The sequence below is a fragment of the Phyllobates terribilis genome, unplaced genomic scaffold (assembly GCF_046119375.1).
Source record: "Phyllobates terribilis strain yellow unplaced genomic scaffold, ASM4611937v1 Scaffold_8__6_contigs__length_399053987, whole genome shotgun sequence".
Lineage (NCBI taxonomy): Eukaryota > Metazoa > Chordata > Amphibia > Anura > Dendrobatidae > Phyllobates > Phyllobates terribilis.
In genome coordinates, this window is record NW_027362768.1 from 244,320,191 (window position 1) to 244,343,853 (window position 23,663).

Sequence of the window (23,663 nt, forward strand, 5' to 3'; positions counted from 1 at the left end):
AAATACTATTATAATTTGTTATAGGCACAATGAGATACATATCCATATACTGGTATGTTATAAACTTACTAAACTATAATGGCGCACAAACTACTACAATAATCACACTATTGTACTATACTTTTTTAAATAATGTCACAAAGCAGTGAATAATGGTCATATTTAGCATCCAAGTATACAGTATATCACATAAGTGAGTACATCCCTCACATTTTTGTAAATATTTTATTATATCTTTTCATGGGACAACACTGAAGATATGACACATTGATACAATGTAAAGTAGTCAGTGTACACCTCATATAACAGTGTAAATTTGGTGTGCCCTCTAAATAACTCAACCATTAATGTCTAAACCGCTGGCAACAAAAGTAAGTACACCCTAAGTGAAAATGGCCAAATTGTGCCCAATTAGCCATTTTCCCTCCCCGGTGTCATGTGACTCATTAGTGTTACAAGGTATCAGGTGTGAATGGGGAGCTGGTGTGGTAAATTTGGTGTTATCGCTCTCACACTCTCTCATACTGGTCACTGGAAGTTCAACATGGCACCTCATGGCAAAGAACTCTGAGGATCTGAAAAAAAGAATTGTTGCTCTACAAATAAAGGCCTAAGCTATAAGAAGATTGCCAACACCCTGAAACTGGGCTTCAACACGGTGGCCAAGACAATACAGCGGTTTAACAAGACAGGTTCCACTCAGAACAGGCCTCGCCATGGTCGACCAAAGAAGCTGAATCACGTGCTCAACGTCATATCCAGAGGTTGTCTTTTCAAAATTGTCATATGAGTAAAGCATTGCTGCAGAGGCTAAAGGGATACGGGGTCAGCCTGTCAGTGCTCAGATGAAACGCCACCGCACACTGCATCGAATTGGTCTGCATTGCTGTCGTCCCAGAAAGAAGCCTCTTCTAAAGATGATGCACAAGAAATACCGCAAACACTTTGGTGAAGACAAACAGACTAAGGGCATGGATTACTGGAACCATGTCCTATGGTCTGATGAGACCAAGATAAATTTATTTGGTTCAGATGGTGTCAAGTGTGTGTGGCAGCAACCAAGTGAGGAGTGCAAACTGGGTCGGACTGGGGTGTCTGGGGCCCACAGGGAAAATGGACTCTAGGGGCCCACACTACAGCTATATGCAAATACCTCTTAGACATTATCCCTGTTATAGTGGCGTGTCAACTGTAAAACATACGCGGCTTCTGCACATCTACTGTGTGCACACCATATCTGGGATGTACAGTTACTGTAGTTTGCATTAAAAGGTTCTTGTCAGTGGAATCCAACCACGGGACACCACACCAATCTGAAGAATGGGGGACTTTTATCCCTGAAAGGGCACCTTTATCCCTATTTTAAAATCGAGTGGCAGGTGGGATGTCTGACTGCAGCTCCATTCATGCTCTTTGGGGGCTTCCAGAAAAAGTCAAGTGCAGCCCCTTTGGGAAGGAGTGGATCAGTGGTCGAGTTGTGTATACCGCTCCATACTAATGGGAATAAAAGTTGCACATTCTGCAGATCGGTGCAGGTCCCAGCAGTTGGACTTCCACCAATCAATAACTTATCACTTATTCTTTGGCCACGTTCACACGTTCAGTAATTGGTCAGTATCTTACATCAGTATTTGTAAACCAAAGACAGGAGTGGAACAATCAGAGGAAAAGTATCATAGAAACACGTCACCACTTCTGCATTTATCACCTACTACTGGTTTTGGCTAACAAATACTGAGGCACAATCCTGACCAAATACTGAATGTGTGAACTGTAAGAAAGTACATGCTGAGAGCTAGAAGAGCCGGGAAGACAATGTAGACAATTCTCCTTTCAAGCAGAGAGTGAAGTTTATTCAGAGATACGCGACAAAACAGTTCAGAATGCAGGCAGGCAAAGTAGGCTGACACGCACAGGTGTCCAGATAAGCAAAATAACACTGGAGTGGTCTGGCCTTGTGGTGTACTGGCGTTGGTGTGGCGGTGGACTGGTCCCGAACTTTCGAGTAGGGACTTTTTATACATGATTTAGACAAAGAAAGCACATGGAAACAAAATGGTGTATACCTGATAACCTAATACTGCAGATGAAAACATGCATTTTAGAACAAAGAACATGATAACATAATATAACAACATTAATGATTATTTCCCCAAACTACATTAAAAACCCATAAAACTTCACGTTCTTCTTAGATAATATCGTTAATCATATCACTGCTTTTAGCCTAGTCACATAACTCTTACATATTGACAACTACTGATTCTGGTTTCTATACCATTATGAAAAAACACACTGCCCTGCAGCTTGTTCAATTTTAACCTTTCTGTATGCCAGCTATACCTGCTAATGGTACTGACATCACTCTACTGTACATCTCCACTCTAGCTAAAGCACTCAAAACTGCTTCTCCTTAGCTGCAAAGACAGTGGGCTCTAACTTTGAACAAAATGCTCTGCTAGGTTTTAACATGGCTGTTCGGAATATTAGGACTTTTCATTCTCTCACATGAACATGGCCTTAGGATAGGTGATTACTTGTTTTCACCTTAAAACACCTGTAAGTGCATATTTGCTACTCTGTAATAGTCACAGGACAGGGATGGGTTAAACATCCAAGTATTTAATCTCTATTGGAATTCAAGAATCTTCCCCTTATTAACATCAGAGAGAACAAGTGACCTCCATATACAACATAATCCACTATACCAAGACCAATAGTACCACATACAAGGAACAAATACCGCCACACCATGACCAGACCACATATTACCACCACATAGCGACCGAACAATACCACACACAAGGGAGAAATACCACCACACTTTGACCACATCACAAATTACCACTACATAATGACCGAATACTAAAGTACTGATCATAAATAAAAGCTACAATACTAATAACTAGAGATGAGCGTTGTTCTACTCGAACTGTTCGCCAATCTCAAATTCGAGCTGTTTTGGGCGGTGTTCGAGCCGTTCGGCGAACACGAACAATTTGAGAAAAATTCGGCTGTTCGAGGTTATGTTCGATAACTGTTCGTGCACCAAAATCATAACTGGATTTTTTCTCAGTAATGATGAAAATTAATGTTAATACGCAGTTTGAGTGTACAGCGGGGTGGGGGGAGGGGCAGGGGATGGATCTCTGCAGGAACAATGAAGATCTCCATTTTTTTTTCTCTTTCCCGCATTTACAGTGGGGAGGTGCAATCTGTCAGCCTATCAGCAGCGCACACACGGAGCGAAGTGCTTTTTTTCACACAAGCAAGGGCATGTGTCATTGGCAGTGTATGTCACATGTCCTTGCCCTATAAGACCAAGCCATTTTCCCCGTCGCCACCATTTTCTCACTGCTGCAGCTGCGTGTTAGACGGCACCGCTGTTGCTGTGTGCGCTATACCTTGTTAATTTCAAGCCAATTTTCGCACAAATATACAGATAGCTTGGGAGTAGGGAATAGTTGTGATTGCAGTCCTTTTAAGGACTAGGTTACAGCATTTCCTACGACTTTTATCAGGCAGGTCTGTGCTCTTAAATAGATAGGTTGTGGGAGTAAAGACTAATTGTAATTGGAGTCCTTTTCAGGACTAGGTTACATCAGTTCCTATCAGTTTTTGCCAGGCAGGTCTGTGCCAGTGCTGTGCAAGTTTTTTTCACAGCATTTGGCTGAATCTAGCAAAGCTAATCCTTTTTGGCCTATTGCAGAGTGTGTTAGTCAGTGGAGTAGCCTATCTGTGTTGCAAGATATACCACCTGTGTATAGAATACCAATTTTTTTACTGCACCTAGTGAAGTAAAATCTTTTGGGCATAGCATCATTCTATTAGTCTATCTATACTGACCTCCATCAGGTTGCAAACTGAATCTAATTTTTTTCTGCATCTAGCTCTGAAAAAATATTGGGCTTCTAGCTGTGTGTGGGTCTTGTTCTATTAATCCATCTATACTGACCTCCATCAGGTTGCAAACTGAATATAATTTTTTTCTGCATCTAGCTCTGAAAAAATATTGGGCTTCTAGCTGTGTGTGGGTCTTGTTCTATTAATCCATCTATACTGACCTCCATCAGGTTGCAAACTGAATATAATTTTTTTCTGCATCTACCTCTGAAAAAATATTGGGCTTCTAGCTGTGTGTGGGTCTTGTTCTATTAATCCATCTATACTGACCTCCATCAGGTTGCAAACTGAATATAATTTTTTTCTGCATCTAGCTCTGAAAAAATATTTGGCCTTCTAGCAGTGTGTGGGACTTGTTCTATTAGTCCACCTATACTGACCTCCATCAGGTTGCAAACTGAATATATTTTTTTCTGCATCTACCTCTGAAAAAATATTGGGCTTCTAGCTGTGTGTGGGTCTTGTTCTATTAATCCATCTATACAGACCTCCATCAGGTTGCAAACTGAATATAATTTTTTTCTGCATCTAGCTCTGAAAAAATATTTGGCCTTCTAGTAGTGTGTGGGACTTTCTCTGTTAGTCCATCTATACTGACCTCCATCAGGTTGCAAACTGAATATATTTTTTTCTGCATCTACCTCTGAAAAAATATTGGGCTTCTAGCTGTGTGTGGGTCTTGTTCTATTAATCCATCTATACTGACCTCCATCAGGTTGCAAACTGAATATAATTTTTTTCTGCATCTAGCTCTGAAAAAATATTTGGCCTTCTAGTAGTGTGTGGGACTTTCTCTGTTAGTCCATCTATACTGACCTCCATCAGGTTGCAAACTGAATATATTTTTTTCTGCATCTACCTCTGAAAAAATATTGGGCTTCTAGCTGTGTGTGGGTCTTGTTCTATTAATCCATCTATACTGACCTCCATCAGGTTGCAAACTGAATATAATTTTTTTCTGCATCTAGCTCTGAAAAAATATTTGGCCTTCTAGTAGTGTGTCGGACTTTCTCTATTAGTCCATCTATACTGACCTCCATCAGGTTGCAAATTAAAAATAATTTTTATCTGCATCTACAGTACCTCTGAAAAAATATTTGGGCTTCTAGCTGTGTGTGGGACTTGTTGTATTAGTCCATCTATACTGACCTCCATCAGGTTGCAAACTGAATATATTTTTTTCTGCATCTACCTCTGAAAAAATATTTGGCCTTCTAGTAGTGTGTCGGACTTTCTCTATTAGTCCATCTATACTGACCTCCATCAGGTTGCAAATTAAAAATAATTTTTATCTGCATCTACAGTACCTCTGAAAAAATATTTGGGCTTCTAGCTGTGTGTGGGACTTGTTGTATTAGTCCATCTATACTGACCTCCATCAGGTTGCAAACTGAATATATTTTTTTCTGCATCTACATCTGAAAAAATATTGGGCTTCTAGCTGTGTGTGGGACTTGTTGTATTAGTCCATCTATACTGACCTCCATCAGGTTGCAAACTGAATATATTTTTTTCTGCATCTACCTCTGAAAAAATATTGGGCTTCTAGCTGTGTGTGGGTCTTGTTCTATTAATCCATCTATACAGACCTCCATCAGGTTGCAAACTGAATATAATTTTTTTCTGCATCTAGCTCTGAAAAAATATTTGGCCTTCTAGTAGTGTGTGGGACTTTCTCTGTTAGTCCATCTATACTGACCTCCATCAGGTTGCAAACTGAATATATTTTTTTCTGCATCTACCTCTGAAAAAATATTGGGCTTCTAGCTGTGTGTGGGACTTGTTGTATTAGTCCATCTATACTGACCTCCATCAGGTTGCAAATTGAATATAATTTTTTTCTGCATCTAACCCAGCCAATAGTTTTGGCCTAATACCACAGTTTGGCCACTCAGCTCTGCTCGGTTACCATCCATTGTTTTTTTGTGCAAACAACTCCAGAGTTGTGAATTAGTTAACCACCAAAATGAGTGGAAAAAGGCCTGCTGCTGGTGGAAAGGGGAATAGGCGTGTTGGGAAGGGGAAAAAAGGTTGTGTCCGTGGGGTAGGTGTTAAAGCAACAGTAACATCTGCAGAAGAAAGACCATCTTCCAGCCAAACTAAAATGTCTACTTCTTTTAGCGGACAATGTGATAAGATCCCTTTCTTACGGCCACGCCAATCGCTACAAATTCCAGATGAGGCACAAAAACAGCAGGTGCTTCAACGGATATCAAGTGCTCCTTTAAGTGGGCTCTCCTCCACATCAACTTCAACATCACAAATACTCCAGTCCTCAAAGGTGTCACCCAAATCGCACTTGCTTCCTCACAGCTCCCAAATCTCCAGCTGCCCGTCTGAGTATGAGGTAGAACAGATGGTTGAGTCTGCAGAGCTGTTTACTCATACTATAGCCTGGGAATCAGAGGTCGACTCCAGCGCTTCTGTGAATCCAGACGAGGAAATGATCTGCACTGATGCCCAGAATCTTTATGAGTCGGATCCAGGACCAGACGCAGAAGGTTCTGACCATAATGTAGACCCTCATTCCCAAACTGTAACTCCTGTTGGTGGAGACAATGAGGAAGACGATGATAAGACTCAAATACCTGATTGGAGCGACAACTTTAGTTTTTTGTCAGGGCAGGAACAGGTTGGCTCTGAGGACGACGGGTGTGATAACACACAGGGTGATGATGATGAGGTTGGAGATCCCACTTACTGTCAACCCACAGTCAGCCAAGAGATGAGGTCAGCAGAGGAGGTGGAGGAAGATGCTAGTGGCGACGAGGTCAGGTTGCGCCTTCCTGGACAGAGACGTAGTACTGGAAGCACGTCAACAACTGCATCCTCAAACACAACTCTGCCTCTCACCACAAGTCGTGGTGGCTCTTCAGGTCGCATGGGTGCTAAGCCTTGCATAGCCTGGGCATTTTTTCAGATCGATAAAGATGACCCAACTCGTGTTATCTGTAACATTTGTCAGCAAAAGCTAAGTAGAGGCCAAAAAATACATAGTTTGAGTACTTCATGCATGAACCGGCACATGGACATGAAGCATAAGTTGCAGTGGGAAGCTCAGTGTGCTACAATGCGGCCTAGCCGGCCGGGCCAACCACCGTCTGCCATATCTTGTGCATCCGCGGCCTCTTCATCCTCTGTGACTGGGGGGACAGCAGTCACACCTGTTTTGGGGCGCAGACCTGCCATCTCTTTACCCGCAACAGCCTGCGTGATTGGCAGGTCATCATTTTCTTTGGAGGTGGTAACACCAGCTGGTGTTGAGCGCTGTCCGACATCGATAGCACCACCTTTGGATCAAGGCAACCTAACATGTCCGCCTGCATCTTCCTCACAGACCGGCAGTTTGCCGGGGACACCCTTATCAACCCCGTCTAAGCACAATAGCCAGCCCTCGGTCCCTCAGATGTGGACAAGTAAAAGACCATTTCCTCCTAGCCATGAGAAAGCTAAGAGGTTGAATTTCACCATCTGCAAGCTCTTGGCTACAGAAATGCTGCCTTTCCGCCTGGTGGACACAGAGGATTTTCGAGACCTTATGTCCGTCGCAGTGCCCCAGTACCAGATGCCCAGTCGGCACTACTTCTCAAAGAAAGGTGTGCCTGCGCTCCACCAGCATGTCGCACACAACATCACCGCTTCTTTGAGAAACTCTGTGTGTGACAGGGTGCATTTCACCACAGACACTTGGACGAGTAGGCATGGACAGGGGCGTTACATGTCGCTGACTGGGCACTGGGTAACTATGGTGACAGCAGGACAAGGGGCTGCTGTCCAAGTCTTGCCGTCCCCACGAGTTGTGCGTCAATCCTCTTTATGTCAAAGTTCCTCCACTGCTTCTGCCTCCTCAACCTCCTCTCGGTCTTCCACCTGCACCCAAAGCCTGTCTGGTCATGCCACAAGCTTTCTAACTGCGCAGAAGGGATCCTGCACACCTCCTTACTATGCTGGCAGTAGGGCTCAACGTCATCAGGCGGTTTTTACTTTGAAATGTCTGGGAAATGTGAGTCACACAGCTGAGGAGTTGTGGTCAGCTCTGGAGAACCAATTTCATGAATGGCTGTCTCCACTGGACCTGAAACCAGGGAAGGCCGTGTGCGACAATGCTGCAAACCTGGGTGCGGCCCTTCGCCGGGGCAATGTCACACACGTGCCTTGTATGGCTCACGTGTTGAACCTGGTTGTCCAGCAATTTTTAGCCCACTATCCCAGACTAGATGGCCTTCTGCAGAGGGCACGGTCGCTGTGTGCTCACTTCCGCCGTTCGCATCCCGCAGCTCAGCGACTTACATCTCTACAGAAGTCGTTGGGCCTGCCACTTCACCGGCTAAAATGCGATGTGCCTACCCGGTGGAATTCAACTCTGCACATGTTGCAGCGACTGTGGCAGCACCGACAAGCCCTGGTGCAATACATTCTGACGTATAGCCTGGGCCAACGAGATCCAGAGGTGGGGCAAATCACGCTGCAGGAGTGGTCTCAGATCAGGGACCTATGCACTCTTCTGCACAGTTTTGAAATGGCGACGAAGATGTTTAGTGCTGATGATGCCATTATCAGCATGACTATTCCGCTGATTTACATGCTGGAGCACATATTAAACAGAATTCGGAGTCAGGTGGTGGCACAAGAGGAGGTGGAGGAAGTAGAGGAGGAGGAGTTGTATGCGGAAGGGCTAACATCTGCAAGGTCCAGACGGTCGGCAGCACCAAGGCGGCAGGCATGTGAGGGTGGGGGAGATGGTTTTACCAGGGCGCATGGTAGCAGCCAAACTAGTGAGGAAGGTGCAGGAGCCCAGGAAGAAGTGGAGGACGAACTGATGGAAGACTCATCAGATGAGGGAGACCTTGATCACATTTCTGTTGTGCGAGGTTGGGGGGAGAGGACAGAGGAAGGAAGCATGATTGTTACCTCGCCACCAACACAACAGGGACTTGGTGCTCCTGGATGCGCAACACACATGAGTGCCTTCTTGCTGCACTACCTGCAACATGACCCTCGAATTGTGAGAATTAGAAATAATCCTGACTACTGGGTTGCCACACTGTTAGATCCCCGGTACAAAAGTAAATTTGCCGAAATTATTCCTGCCATAGAAAGGGATGCACGCATGCAGGAGTATCAGCAGAGACTGTTGCAGAATCTTACATGTGCTTTTCCACAAAACACCAGTGGTGCACGTAGTGAATCTCACAGTTCCAACTTGCCAACCGTGGGATCGTCAAGTGTTCAGCACTCAAACCGTAACAGAACCACAGTATCTGCTGGTAACATCAATTTTGCGGAATCATTTCACCACTTTTTTAGCCCATCCTTTGCAAGGCCACAGGAGACAAGAAGTCTGACACATAGTCAACGCCTAGAGACGATGGTACAGGAGTATCTCCAAGTAAACATTGAAGCCACGACTGTGTCACTGGACCCTTGCTCTTTTTGGGCTTCCAATCTGGATAAATGGCCGGAGCTAGCCACTTACACCTTGGAGATCTTGTCATGCCCCGCAGCCAGCGTTCTGTCTGAACGTGTGTTCAGCGTTGCTGGTGGTGTGCTGACAGATAAGTGCACGCGGCTCTCCACTGATAATGTAGACAGACTCACGTTCATAAAGATGAACAAATCATGGATCCGAAACGACTTTTCTACCCCTGTGTCATCCTGGGGAGAGTAAAAGCTTGATGATTGGTTAAAATCACCCTACCAACCATTTTAAGCTTTCAAATTACTAATCATGTTTATCTGTATCTTGACTGGAAAATAATTTGGGCTTTGTAGCAGTGTGCAGCACTGGTCCTATTAGGCCATCTATAATAAGCTCCACCAGATTTAAAATTAAAAATAATTTTTAGCTGCATCTAGCCCGGAAAATAATTTTGGGGCTCCGAGATGCGCAAGACACATAAGTGCCTTCTTGCTGCACTACCTGCAGCATGACCCTCATATTGTCAGAATTCGAAGTAATCATGACTACTGGGTTGCCACACTCTTAGATCCCCCAAACTTTTCGATCAACCTTTTCATTTTAATAAAGACCAAAAAAATGGTCATTTTTGAAATTATAAGCATTAGCAGGTTGTTAGAAACTGAAATCAAACAGTTTTCAACTCAAAACTTTATTCTAGGTGATGTTACATTTTCACATAGGACCCCTTGTTCGAAAGGAGCTTCTGAACTCTCTCGTCCATTGAATTTGTCAGGTTTTGGATGGTTTCTGCTTCAATTGTTTTGCATGAGGACAGAATACCCTCCCAGAGCTGTTGCTTAGATGTGAACTGCCTCCCGCCATCATAGACACTCCTTTTAATGATGCTCCAAAGGTTCTGAATGGGGTACAGGTCAGGGGAGCATGGGGGTCACACCATAAGTTTGTCCCCTTTTATGCCCATATCAGCCAGAGATGCAGATGTTTTATGTGCAGCATGAGATGGTGCATTATCATGCAGAAAAATGATCTTGCTGTGAAATACACGGTTCTTCTTCTTGAACCATGGCAGGAAGTGCTGTTTGAGAAAATCCACATACATTATGGAGTTCATCTTTAGCGCCTTCAGGGATCCTAAAGGGGCCGACAATCTCTCTCCCCATGATTCCAGCCCAAAACATTACTCCACCTCCTCCTTGTTGGCGCTGTAGCCGTGTTTGCGTGGGGTGTCCATCAACCAGCCATCCTCCACTCCATCCATCTGGACCATCGAGCGCTGCACGGCACTCATCCGTGAACAAAACAGTTTTGAAATCAGTCTTCATGTAATGTTTGGCCCACTGGAGCCGTTTCTGCTTGTGTGAAGTGGATAGAGGAGGTCGACAGGATGGCATATGCACAGCTGCAAACCTCTGAAGGACCCTGCATCTTGTTGTTCGGGGGACGTTGGAGGCACAAGCAGCTTCAAAAACTTGTCTGCTGCTATGACAAGGCTTTTTTGCCGCTGCTCTTTCAACCTGACGTAATTGCCTGTAGGAAAGAGTCCTCAATTTGCCCTTATCAGCACGCACACGTGTGTACTGTGAATCAGCTACATACTTCTTGATTGCCAAGACACTTCATCCTGATCATCGCACAATGTTGATTGTAGTCATGCCTTGACCTAAACACTCCACAATTTGTTGCTTCTCAGCAGCCGACACATCCTTTTTCTTTCCCATTTTGGCAGAAAATGTAGGCTGCTTAATAATGTGAGAGAGCCTTCTTAAGTAGTCTTGCCTTTCATTGGACACACCTGCCAAACTAATTAGCACAGGTGTCTGCAATTGCTTACAGTGATATAAAGAGCCCTGACACACATCACCATCAATGAGTTTAACTGACAAACAAACAAATTCTTCCCTTATCACTCCTAAACACTTTTTGCATAATAATTTGGAACGCAGTGTACATGTGCTTTTCCACAAAACACCAGTGGTTCACGTAGTGAATCTTACAGTTCTAACTTGCCAACCGTGGTCTGTATGGAATTGTTCAATAAAGGGCCCAAAATTAAGATAACATAGATGGGAGAGGTCTCTATGAATAGGAATTCCTAAGTATTTGATACCCTGTGAGGGCCAGGCAAAGGGAAAGTTGGACTGGATGGAATCCTATATGGATTTGGGGAGGGAGACATCGAGGGCCTCAGACTTCGCTGCATTGATTTTAAAATTTTACCATGTAACAAAGTGATCTATTTCAGCCATAACAGCAGGGATGGATATATGTGATTGAGTGATATATACTAGGACATCATCAGCAAATAGAGAGCACTTGTACTCGGTGCCTCCCACCTCAATCCACCTAATATTGGGGTTATGGCGAATTGATGAGAGCAGGTGCTCCGTCACTAGGATGTATAAGAGAGGGGACAGAGGACATCCCTGCCTTGTCCCATTGGTGATTGTGAAAGGTGATGAAAATGTTCTGACGCACCCCCTGGGCCTTGGGACACCCGGAGCCGGACCCTTTTTGGTGGATGCTGGTGGTTGTAGTCTTCGTGGCGGCGACCCGGTTCCGTGGCTCAGGGCGGTCAAACCAGTGGCGGAACTATTTATGTGGTTTTGATGTTTAAATGTCCGACTACGCCACCCGTGGATTGCGGTCAGAGTGAACCGCCGCTACAGGGCAGACCGCTGAGGCTGGTGTTGTGGGTGCAGCAGAGCGTAGCATAACTCCCCACGGGAGGAGTATAGCCTCAGGGCAGTGTATGCGGAGGATGGGGGTGATGGTGCAGGGCAGCAGCAGTAACGACACGGAGTCAGTGATGCAGTCCAGGGCCTTTACTCACAGTTCTTATTATCCAGACCACGTCTGCAGGTAACGGGTGCCCACGTCGTACTGTGCTCACCAGGTGAGGGGCTCAGACAACTCCCAGATAACTTTGGAGCACTTCACAGGACCCCCTTTGTGTGTCCTTTGTCTGGCCTTTCTTACCAACACTTCTGTCTGGCTGCCTCGGGCCTCCTCTTGGTTATCTTGGCGCCAGTTTCCCTGACCCTATGTGGTGCCTTCCTAGCGGGTGTAGCGAGGGGCTGCGCCACATAAAATGTCAGAGCCTCCGGTTTCTAGCTGAGGGTCGTTTCCTGCCTCCACTAGTTCGGGGACCGGTCTCCCCCTTTGGCCTGACCCCTCCACGCAGGTGGATTCGGGCGTGCGGTGGCGACTCGCCCGTCCGCACCCCTGGGATCCCTTCATTCCTCGTTCCTGGAGCCTTCTCCGCTCCTCTTCCTTCCTTCTCCCTCTTCCAGGCCTGGGCCTCTGTTACTAGGCCCGCCTCCGGAGCAGAGCTCATGCAGAGCCCCTGCTCCCTGCCACTTCTGCTCAGACTTCTCTGCACTGAACTAAGATGGTGCCCACCTTTTATACTCCCTTCTCAATGCACCCAGGAACTGCTTCCTCCCTGCTCCTGCACTACAGGGTTCCCCTTCCTCAGTGTTCCCTCCCCCCACTCCAGCCAGGGACAGGGACTGTCGTGCCCATCTCAGGGGCATATTGGTCGCCCTGCCCCACGGCAATGTGGTGTAATTCATGCAGGTGTCGGGTCCTGATCCACACTCCATCCTTACCTGAGAGTGAGATATCACACCTCTGGGTGAGGTGCAATACGTCTGTAGCAACCGAGCCCTCAGGGTGCTACAGTTCCATTTATCTTCAGCCTAGGTGACGTATTGCGATACAGGGCCGTGATTTTGGCTATAAAAGGGTCCCCTAGACCCCTACCCCAAGCTTTTTAAGAGAATCATATATGGCGTGCCAGGAGACTCTATGGAATGCTTTCTCAGCATCCAACGAGAGTATCTAATTACAAATTTTTAACTGCATCTAGCCCAGGAAATACTTTGTGCCTAGTAGCAGTGTCTGCTAGTCAGCGGATTATCCCGGCTGTTAAGCAAGCTACACCACCTGTAGTTTAGACACTTAATTTTTTCAAAGGAAATGCTTCGGGACCATGGGATACTTAGTGAAGAGCATCAGGAGGCACCCCAAGGCATAGGGGCTGGGACTGGCAGTAGGATGCCTTGCGGTGGACAGCCGAGCTCGATCCTTATAAAAGCTTTTTAACTGCAGCAGCTTTAGTGGACGCTACTGGAGCTGGAATTACGCGGCTGCTGGCATGAGACTTGCCCTCCAATAGATCCTTGTAAATGGATTTAAAGTGTATTCATTCAAATTAGAGAGACAATTTAAATTAAAAAGCTTAGAGCTGCCTCCACCACAGGGGGGCTCGCTCGACCCACCAGCGGACAGGCACCAGTATTGGGAGAGGGGGGCTGGCCGTCAGGGTTCACCGCGGCTCTGGCACAAACCCGGCGACACGGAGGTGGCACGGGCAGGAGCGGACTGGCCGTGTCGGCTTCTCACTTTTTGGATTTTAGAAGGGCATGACATGCCTATATCTGTGTCTCCCCCTCCTTTTACTCCTCCACCTCTTTTATTTTCGCATGACTATATGTACTTGTCACTTTTCCATGTGTTAGTTATGTCTTCTGAGCAGTTTGTCAGCTTTTGGACACCTTTGAAGGTGTTTTCTATGTGTTTCTATGTGTTTTTGTTTGCCTGCCATTGGTTTTAACGGTGTTCGAAGGTGTTCGACGAACAGTTCGACGAACAGTTCGGCGAACACACGGGTGTTCGACGAACCGAACCGAACTCGAACACTACGGGGGTGGCTCAACACTACTAATAACCCTAATATTACCACTGGTGACATTATACACAGGAGCACTGCATATAGTTTCAGTGTACAGGTAATGCAGTGATCACCAGTGACATTATACACAGGAACTCTGTACATAGTATACAGTATATAGTGTCAGTGTACAGGTAATACAATGACTCACCAGTGACATTATACACAAGAGCTCTGTATATAGTATACAGTGTATAGCATCGGAGTACAGGTAATACAGTGATCACCAGTGACATTACAGCATATACACAGCTCCTGTGAGTATATAGGTAATACAGTGACCTCCGGTAACATTATACACAGGAGCTCTGTACAGAGTATACAGTATATAGTGCCAGTGTACAGGTAACACACTGACTCACGACCGCCGGCCTATCAAAGACTGCAGGTGTCAGCGTGCGGCCTCTGATAGGCTGGCGGCCCTTTAACATGACTGCTATTTGACGTCAGCATGTGTCTTTTCGCAGAGCAGATTGCCCTGTCAAAGTTGCAGCCGGCATTCATCTCCAGGTTTACGTGGGCCTCTGGCGAAAGAGTCTCAGTGGGCCCCTTTAACACATACCACGATTCATGATGCACAGATAAGAAATATAGGTATAGTATAATGCCAAAGATTTCACTTACTTCTTACATTACATGAGTGATATCTATTGTAAATTTTACAATAGCTCAGAAACTGGCAAATCCAATGCATGCCCTGGGGGGGATTCAACATTTTTCATTTTAGCCCGGACACTATAGTCGTTCATACAGTTTTGTTTACACCACATAGTCCTCCATGCAGTTTTATGAGCACCACATAGTCCTACATACAGTATTATAGGCACCACATAGTTCTCCATACAGTATTATGGGCACCACATAGTCCTCCATACAGTATTATGGGTACCACATAGTCCTCCATACAGAATAATGGCCCCACATAGTCCTCCATACAGAATTATGGGCACCATATATTGCTCCATACAGTATTATGGGCCGCATATATTACTCCATACGGTATAATGGGCCCCTTGTACTCCATACAGTATAATGGGCCCCACATTGTGCTCCTTACAGTATAATGGTCCCACACAGTGCTCCATACAGTATAGTGGCCCCATATATTGCTCCATACAGAAGAATGGTCCCATATTTTGCTCCATAAAGTATAATGGCCCGACACAGTGCTCCATACAGTATAGTGGCCCCATATATTGCTCCATACAGAATAATGGTCCCATATATTGCTCCATAGAGTATAATGGGCCCCATATATTGCTCCATACAGAAGAATGGTCCCATATTTTGCTCCATAAAGTATAATGGCCTGACACAGTGCTCCATACAGTATAGTGGCCCCATATATTGCTCTATACAGAATAATGGTCTCATATATTGCTCCATAGAGTATAATGGGCCCCATATATTGCTCCATGCAGTATAATGGGCCCCATATAATGCACCATACAGTATAATGGGCCCCAAATATTGCTTTCTGCAGTATAATGGTTCTATATATTGCTCCATACAGTATATAATTGCCCCCATATAATACTCCATACAGTATAACGGCCCCATATATTTCTCCATACAGTATATAATGGCCCCATATATTGCTCCATACAGTATAATCACCCCATATGTTGCTTCATACAGTATAATGAGCCCCATTTATTGCTCCATATAGTATAATGGCCCCCCATATATTGCTCCATACAGTATAATGGCCCCATATATTGCTCCATATGGTATAATGGCCCCTGTAAGGTAGCGCTATTCATCACGCTGGGGGTACTCGCTTCACCGGGTCAATTAAAGCACACATGCAACGTCTTTCCGGTAATTCACAGTCCAGCAGTTTATTACATATCATAAACCACTCCTAACATAGTCCATCTCAGTGGCTCGCCGACATGTTACACTTATAATGTCTAAGAGCCCTTCCAGTGACAGATATGCCCACTTGGCTCCAGATACAGCCTTCAGCAAGGTAACAATATCAATGTCCACATCAAGCAGCGTTTTTACCTTTGCCGGGTCTTAGCTGCATCTCTCAGCTCTGTTCTGCCAAAGCTGTCGTTTAAGGCTCACCAGATGTAGTCTCTAGGCCACGTGCCTTCCAGGCTTCACCAGGCCTCACCAGGCCTCTCTCTAGGCCTCACCAGGCCACTATTTCTCTCCCTGTTTCAAACCTACCAGGATTTATATATCCTTTTGTGCACACAGGACCTGTGATGATGTCACAGTCATGTGATCAGTCACCTGAGGGGAGGTAAATGGTCAGCCAGAACACACCCCCTGAACATTTTAGCAATGCAGCAAGCTGCTGCATTACACCCCATATATTGCTCCATGCGGTATAATGGTCCCATATATTATTCCATACATAATGGGCCCATATATTGCTCCATACAGTATATAATGGCCCCCATATAATGCCCCATACAGTATAATGGGCCTCATATATTGCTCCATACACTATATAATGGGGCCCATATATTGCTCCATACAGTATATAATGGGGCCCATATATTGTCCATACAGTATAATGGCCCGATATAATGCTGCATACATAAAAAGTAAAATATTCACCTCTCCCGTTCCGCATAAGTCCAGGATACTCAGCGCATCTTCTGACTCTGCAGTGCTCAGGACAGAGGGTGCACTGTAGTGACGTCATCACATCCTCTGCCCTGAGACGTCAGAGTCAGATGACGCTGAAGACACTGGAGCTTTGGGGTATGGGAGAAGTGAGTCTTTGAGGGCAGGAACCACAGTGCCAGCGCGGGCCCCATAGCGTGCTGTCGTCCCTCCTTCCCTGGGCCCCAGTACTTGCCTGGGTGCGCCGGGTGGTGACGCCGGCCATTTCACCAGTACCACCAGGCCAGTCCAACCCTGAGTACAAAGACAAGTGTGTCTTACCTACAGTCAAGCATAGTGGTGGGAGTATCATGGTTTGGGGCTGCATGAGTGCTGCGGCTGTTGGGAGTACAGTTCATTTAGGAAACCATCAATGCCAACATGTACTGTGACATACTTAAGCAGAGCATGATCCCCTCCTTTCAGAAACTGGGCCGCAGGGCAGTATTCCAACATGATAATGACCCCAAACAGACCCCCAAGATGACCACTTCCTTGCTAAAGAAACTGAGGGTAAAGGTGCTTGACTGGCCAAGCATGTCTGCAGACCTAAACCCTATTAAGCATCTGTGGGGCATCTTCAAATGGAAAGTGGAGGAGCGCAAGGTCTCTAACATTCACCAGCTCCGTGATGTCGTCATGGATGAGGGAAGAGGATTCCTCTGGCAACCTGTTAATCTCTAGTGAACTCAATGCCCAAGAGAGTTAAGACAGTATTTGAAAATAATGGTGGCCACACAAAATATTGACACTTTTGGCACAATTTGGCCATTTTCACTTAGGGGTGTACTCACTTTTGTTGCCAGCAGTTTAGACATGATGTCATGTGTTTGGAAGCTTCTGATAGTTTTTTGGCAACATCTGAGTTAATTAGAGACACACCTGTGGATGTATTTTAATGCACACCTGAAACACACTGCTTCTTTGTGTAGCATCAAGGGAAAGTCTAAAGAAATCAGCCAAGGTATCAGGGAGAGAATTGTGGACTTGTACAAGTCTGGCTCATCCTTGGGTACAATTTCAAGATACCTGAAGGTGCCTCGTTCATCTGTACAAACAATTATACGCAAGTACAAACAAGATGGGAATGTCCAGCCATCATACCGCTCAGGAATGAGACAGATTCTGTATCCCAGAGATGAACGTGCTTTGGTTTGACATGTGCATATCAACCCAAGGACAAAAGCAAAAGACCTTGTGAAGATGATGGCGGAAGCTGGTAAAATTGTGTCAATATCCACAGTGAAACGAGTACTGTATCAATATGGGCTGAAAGGCCACAATGCCAGGAAGAAGCTATTACTTCAAAAAAACATGAAAACACCATCCCAACTGTGAAACAAGGGGGTGCACCATCATGTTGTGGGGTTGTTTTGCTGCAGGAGGGACTGGTGCACTTCACAAAATAGATGGCATCATGAGAAAAGAAGATTATGTGGCAATACTGAAGCAACATCTCAAAACATCAGCCAGGAAGTTAAAGCTTGAGCGGAAATGGGTCTTCCAAATGGACAATGACCCGAAGCATACTGCCAAAATGGTAACAAAGTGGCTTAAGAATTAAAAAAAGTCAATGTTTTGGAGTGGCCATCACAAAGCCCTGATCTCAATCCTATTGAAAATTTATGGGCATAGCTGAAAAGGCAGGTGGGAGCAAGGCAACCTACAAACCTGGATCAGTTACACCAGTTTTGTCAGGAGGAATGGGCCCAAATTCCGACCAACTATTGTGAGAAGCTTGTGGAAGGATATCCCAAACATATGACCCAAGTCATTCAGTTTAAGGGCAATGATACCAAATACTAATGACATGTATGTAAACTTTTGACTTTACAGTAAGTAATAAAAATGCCTTAAACATTCTCTCTCTCTCATTATTCTGGCATTTGGCAAATATTAAAAATTACGGTAATCCTAATTGACCTAAAATGGGAAAGGTTTATTCTGATTTCATGTCAGATATTGAGAAAAACATGCATATGTGTCTTTTTATATAGTGTATGTAAATTTCTGGTTTCAACTGTATGTAACAAAACTTTAAATGTCGTACACACAGGGAATAATTTGGTGGGCAGCTCCATACCCAAAAGTAAATGTCTCCTAAAGGACAATTAAGTACAATAAATAACCCCACATTACGTAATGCACATGGAAAATAAATTTTGCTTGATGCATCAAAGTTACATCACATTGTACAGAAATAAAATTAGGTGACAAAGTTTTCAGAGGTAGGAGATGATTGTAATAAAGAGGAGAATTTAAAAGAAAACAAATATCACGACTTGTTCACAAAGTAAACACAAATATCTTCTAACGTGTTAGATGACACAATATAGCATTTGATGCATCATTTTATCATCTCATCCATAATACTGTCAATTCCAATATGTAGCTGATTTACTGAAAAAAAAAAAAAAAACACCTGCACAGCCTAACCCTCCAAATAATAGTAAGTAATGTCTATAAAATCTCCAATAAGGCAGGATTCTAAAATGCAATCTTGATGTGCTTAAGTCAAGAGTGGATTCAAAAGGAAGGAAAAATATAGAAGAAAGACTGCTATTTTTCCTCTTTTTTTGTTTCCAGTAGTGACTTTGGGTTAAAATTGATGTGCTTTTACCCCTTGGTGGCTTTTGACAGGTAACCTGGTGGTGCAAATTGGTTAGAATGATCTGTAGATGTGAGGAGATGAACATAATGTTTGCCTGTTTACATAACATTACGTTTTAGGGGGTAAATTCTAAGGGGCACATATGCAAAATATTCCGATTTCTTGGCAAGCTTCCAGACATTTTTGGGCGCCTTTGGAAGCATACAACCAAGGTTATCATTATCGCACCATTTTCAACCCTTTGGTGAGGGTTTGAGTTTAGGGGTGCACCAGAGGGGTAGTTTTTATCGTAGGCGGTTGCACTTGACAGGGTCACAAATGATCATCACTGACGAGATTTTCAAACCAATCCATTTGACAGTTTCAGAGAAAAGTCGACTTCTTTGGAATTGTTCTAGCCACTTTCCAGTTTGGGGTATTTAGAAGGTTGCAAGCCCTAGGATTGAACTGAAAACATCAAAACAATTTCTGTATCATGAAATTCAGGGTCTGGCCTACAGCCATGCAAAATTTTGTTTTAATCCAACCATCGTTTCCATTTAAAAATTAATTTGGAAATATTTAGTTATTTTACTCACTTATATGGCGGCATTAATTCCACAGCACTTTACAGGCATTATCAGCATCGTTGTCCCCATTGAGGATCACAATCTAGATTCCCTATCAGTATGTCTTTGGAGTGTGGGAGGAAACCGGAGAACCCAGAGGAAACCCACCCAAACACGGGGAGAACAAACAAACTCCTGCAGATGTAGTTCTTGGTGGGATTTGAACCTAGGACCCCAGCGCTTGATGCTTTAATTTTTCACAGGAGTGTATAATATAATTTACTGCATATGTATATACAGGTGCATCTCGCTAAATTAGAATATCATCAAAAAGTTAATTTATTTAAGTTCTTCAATACAAAATGTGAAACTTATATATTATATAGAGTCATTACAAACATAGTGATCTATTTCAAGTGTTTATTTCTGTTAATGTTGATGATTATGGCTTACAGAAAAAAAACACAAAAGTCATTATCTCAGTAAATTAGAATACTTTATAACAACAGCTTGAAAAGTGTTTTTTAAATGCACTCAGTACTTGTTCAGGGCTCCTTTTGCATCAGTTACTGCATCAATGTGGTGTGGCATGGAGGCGATCAGCCTGTGGCACTGCTGAGGTGTTATGGCAGCCTAGGTTGCTTTGATGGCAGCCTTTAGCTCGTCTGCATTGTTGGGTCTGGTGTCTCTCATCTTCCTCTTGACAATACCCTATACATTCTCTATGGGGTTAAGGTCAGGTGAGTTTGCTGGCCAATCAAGCACAGTGATACTGTTGTATATAAACCAGGTATTGGTACTTTTGGCAGTGCGGACAGGTGCCAAGTCCTGCTAGAGAATTAAATTTCCATCTCCAAAAAGCTTGTCCGCAGAGGGAAGCATGAAGTGCTCTAAAATTTCCTGGCAGACGACTGCGCTGACTTGGGTCTTGATAAAACACAGTGGACCTACACCAGCAGATGATATGGCTCTCCAAACCATCACTGATTGTGGAAACTTCACACTAGACCTCAAGCAGCTTGGCTTGTGTGCCTCTCCACTCTTCCTCCAGACTCTGGGACTTTGATTTCCAAATGACAATTGGAACTCTGGGACCTTGTGGAGTCAATGACTGCCTTCTGGACATCTGTCAAGTCAGCAGTCTTCCCCATGATTGTGGAGCCTACTGAAACAGACTAAGGGACCTTTTTAAACTCTTAGGAAGCCTTTGCAGGTGTTTTTTGTTAATTATTTTAATTTACTGAGATAATGACTTTTGTGTTTTCATTGGCTGTAAGCCATAATCATCAACATTAACAGAAGTAAACACTTGAAATAGATCACTCTGTTTGTAATGACTCTATATAATATGAGTTTCACTTTTTGGAAGAACTGAAATAAATTACCTTTTTTGATGACATTCTAATTTTGTGAGATGCACCTGTATATATTTATACACACACATGTTTTTTTGTTATTTTCAAATGATAAATATTTGGTAAGGGTTTTTCCATTCTGGTCATCATTACTTTGTGAGGTTTATATGTGTTTGTTACTGTTTTGCTATTCTGCCACCTCACTGGTTGTATTTAGAGGACATAAATATCTAATATAAATAGAAAGCGGACTTAAACTCTAGTGCCACCTTTGGAAGTAGCTATCCTAAAAGTCAATATAAACCCTTTATGCCTTGCCACATGACTTAGAATAAAAGCCAAAGCAGACACTCAATATGCACTTGTTTTGTGGTGTTTTTCACTCACCAGTGCAAAAAGCAAGAGGTTTGTCTTGACTGTATGAGAGGCTTTTGACGAGGGTCTAAGGGTAATGTCTCTCTGTGTAGAGAATGACATGCAGTGGTGTAAGTAGGGTCTGATGGGCCCCTGTGCAAGATTTGGAGCAGGCCCCCGATCCTGAATACATATATATATATGCCCCCTTATCCTGGTATACAGTATATATCCCTCATCCTCACTGGTTTAAAAAAAAAAATACTCACCTTGCCTCCACTCTCCCGCCGTGCGGTGTCCTCTTCTGAAGCCGGCAGCTGACTTTATTGTGCAAGCGACAGGAGCACATGACATCACTGCCATGCGCCCCCGGTCATGTGCACGCCAGCTGCTGTCCTATGATTGGCTGTCAGTGTGTATTGCAGAGCATGGATCCAATGGGTCTGTGCGCCGCAGTACACTTCAGCTGAATTTGCATCCGGGGACGCACATCCAGCTGAAGTATTCGATGGCGTCAGCAGGCCCCTCACCCGCTGGGCCCAGTCACAGTGGCGACCACTGCGACCACGGTAGTTACGCCCCTGGTGACATGCCTGACATGCTGGTGTGAGGAGTCTTATGGGCCATGCAATGCTCCTCTGGGAAATTTAAAATGCAAATTGCTTCTTTGGAGAGGAAGAGGACTTGAACTCTAGCATCACCTAGTAATTCTAAAAGCCAATATTGATCCTTTAATGAGAATTGCCACATGGCGTGGGATAAAAATCCAAACCAGACACTCTATCTAAAGACACATATTTTGGGGTGTATGCACCTCATAAGTGTAAAGCTACAGGTCTGATTTGGCTGTAGCATTTCACCTGCATTAAACAAAATTGCTGCTATACCTAAAATACCTGTTATTTTTAAATGTTATTATTTTACAGCAACTGAAATATAATAATTGTAATTAAATTGGCATATTTTGGTTTATATTTATATTTTTTTTCATTCACAGAAGGGTTCTCAAAGGTGAATAAAAATATGAATGAAGAATTCCTGTTGAACAGGTAAATATTATATTACTTTCTGCTTAGTAATGTCTCTAGATGCAATTTAAGCCCTTAACCCAGTGGTTCTCAACTCCAGTCCTCAAGACCCACCAACAGAACATGTTTTCAGGATTTCCTTAGTATTACACAGGTAATAATTCCATCCCCTGTGAAATACTAACAAAATCCTGAAAACATGATCTGTTGGTGATTCTTGAGGACTGGAGTTGAAAACCACTGCCTTAACCCATTAAGGATGCAGCCATTTTTTGTTTTTTCCACCCTCTTATCCAAGAGCTGTAATGTTTTTTTTATTCTTCAGACTAAATAGCCATACAAGAGCTTCTTTTTTACAGGACAAGTAGTATTTTGCAGTGATTCCAAATAATTTACTGTGTAATCTATTTGACAATGAATTAAAAAAAAAATTGTAACATTGAAAAAAGGCAAACCTATCAACGTTTTTTTCAAGTTTTAATTTTATTGTGTTCACTGTATGGTATAAATGGCCTATTAATTTTGTTCTATGGAGCACTATGATAATGGTGATACCAAACTTAATTTTTGTCACTATATTATCAGAGTCATAATTTTTTTATGTTTTACGATACAGTCTATTTTTTACAGCAGGAGTATTCGATGTTATTTTTTAGGGCACAGGACTTTTTTCTTTCAACATAGCACAAACAAACAGTACAAAGCAAGCTATTGAAGCAATATTGTAGATTCCAGTGTTTTAAGGATGAAAAGATATAAATGAGTAATACCTTTACATGGCTAGTCTTTTTCTCTGTTACTGAGAAATCAGTGAATGAGTTGATATGCAAATGAGTCTGTAGATCTGAAGCCTCTGTCACTCCAGCTCCATTTCCCGCTCATCTCTGTCTCTTCCAACTTGACTATCAGCCTCTAAGCTGTGTGGCTGCAGGCAAAGGAATTGCCAGTCAAGCAGTAGGAGGTGATGATGGGCGAGCAATAGACATGGAGTGATAGAGGCTTCAGATCTACAAATAGTTCTTCAGCCTCAAAATTCAATGCTGATTTTTAGTAACAGAGGAACGAACTGGCAACATAAAAGTAGTGTT

General features: G+C 43.8%; 1 protein-coding gene across 5 annotated transcripts in view; it reads left to right on the forward strand.

The window, feature by feature from the left end:
• Window positions 1-23,663, forward strand: part of PDE4DIP (phosphodiesterase 4D interacting protein) — a 738,656-nt gene that overhangs the window by 598,964 nt on the left and 116,029 nt on the right. For all 5 annotated transcript variants that reach the window (XM_073644096.1, XM_073644094.1, XM_073644092.1 and 2 more), the window contains one exon: window positions 22,545-22,596. In XM_073644096.1, coding sequence (XP_073500197.1) covers window positions 22,545-22,596 — 52 coding nt within the window. The remainder of the gene's footprint in view (window positions 1-22,544; window positions 22,597-23,663) is intronic.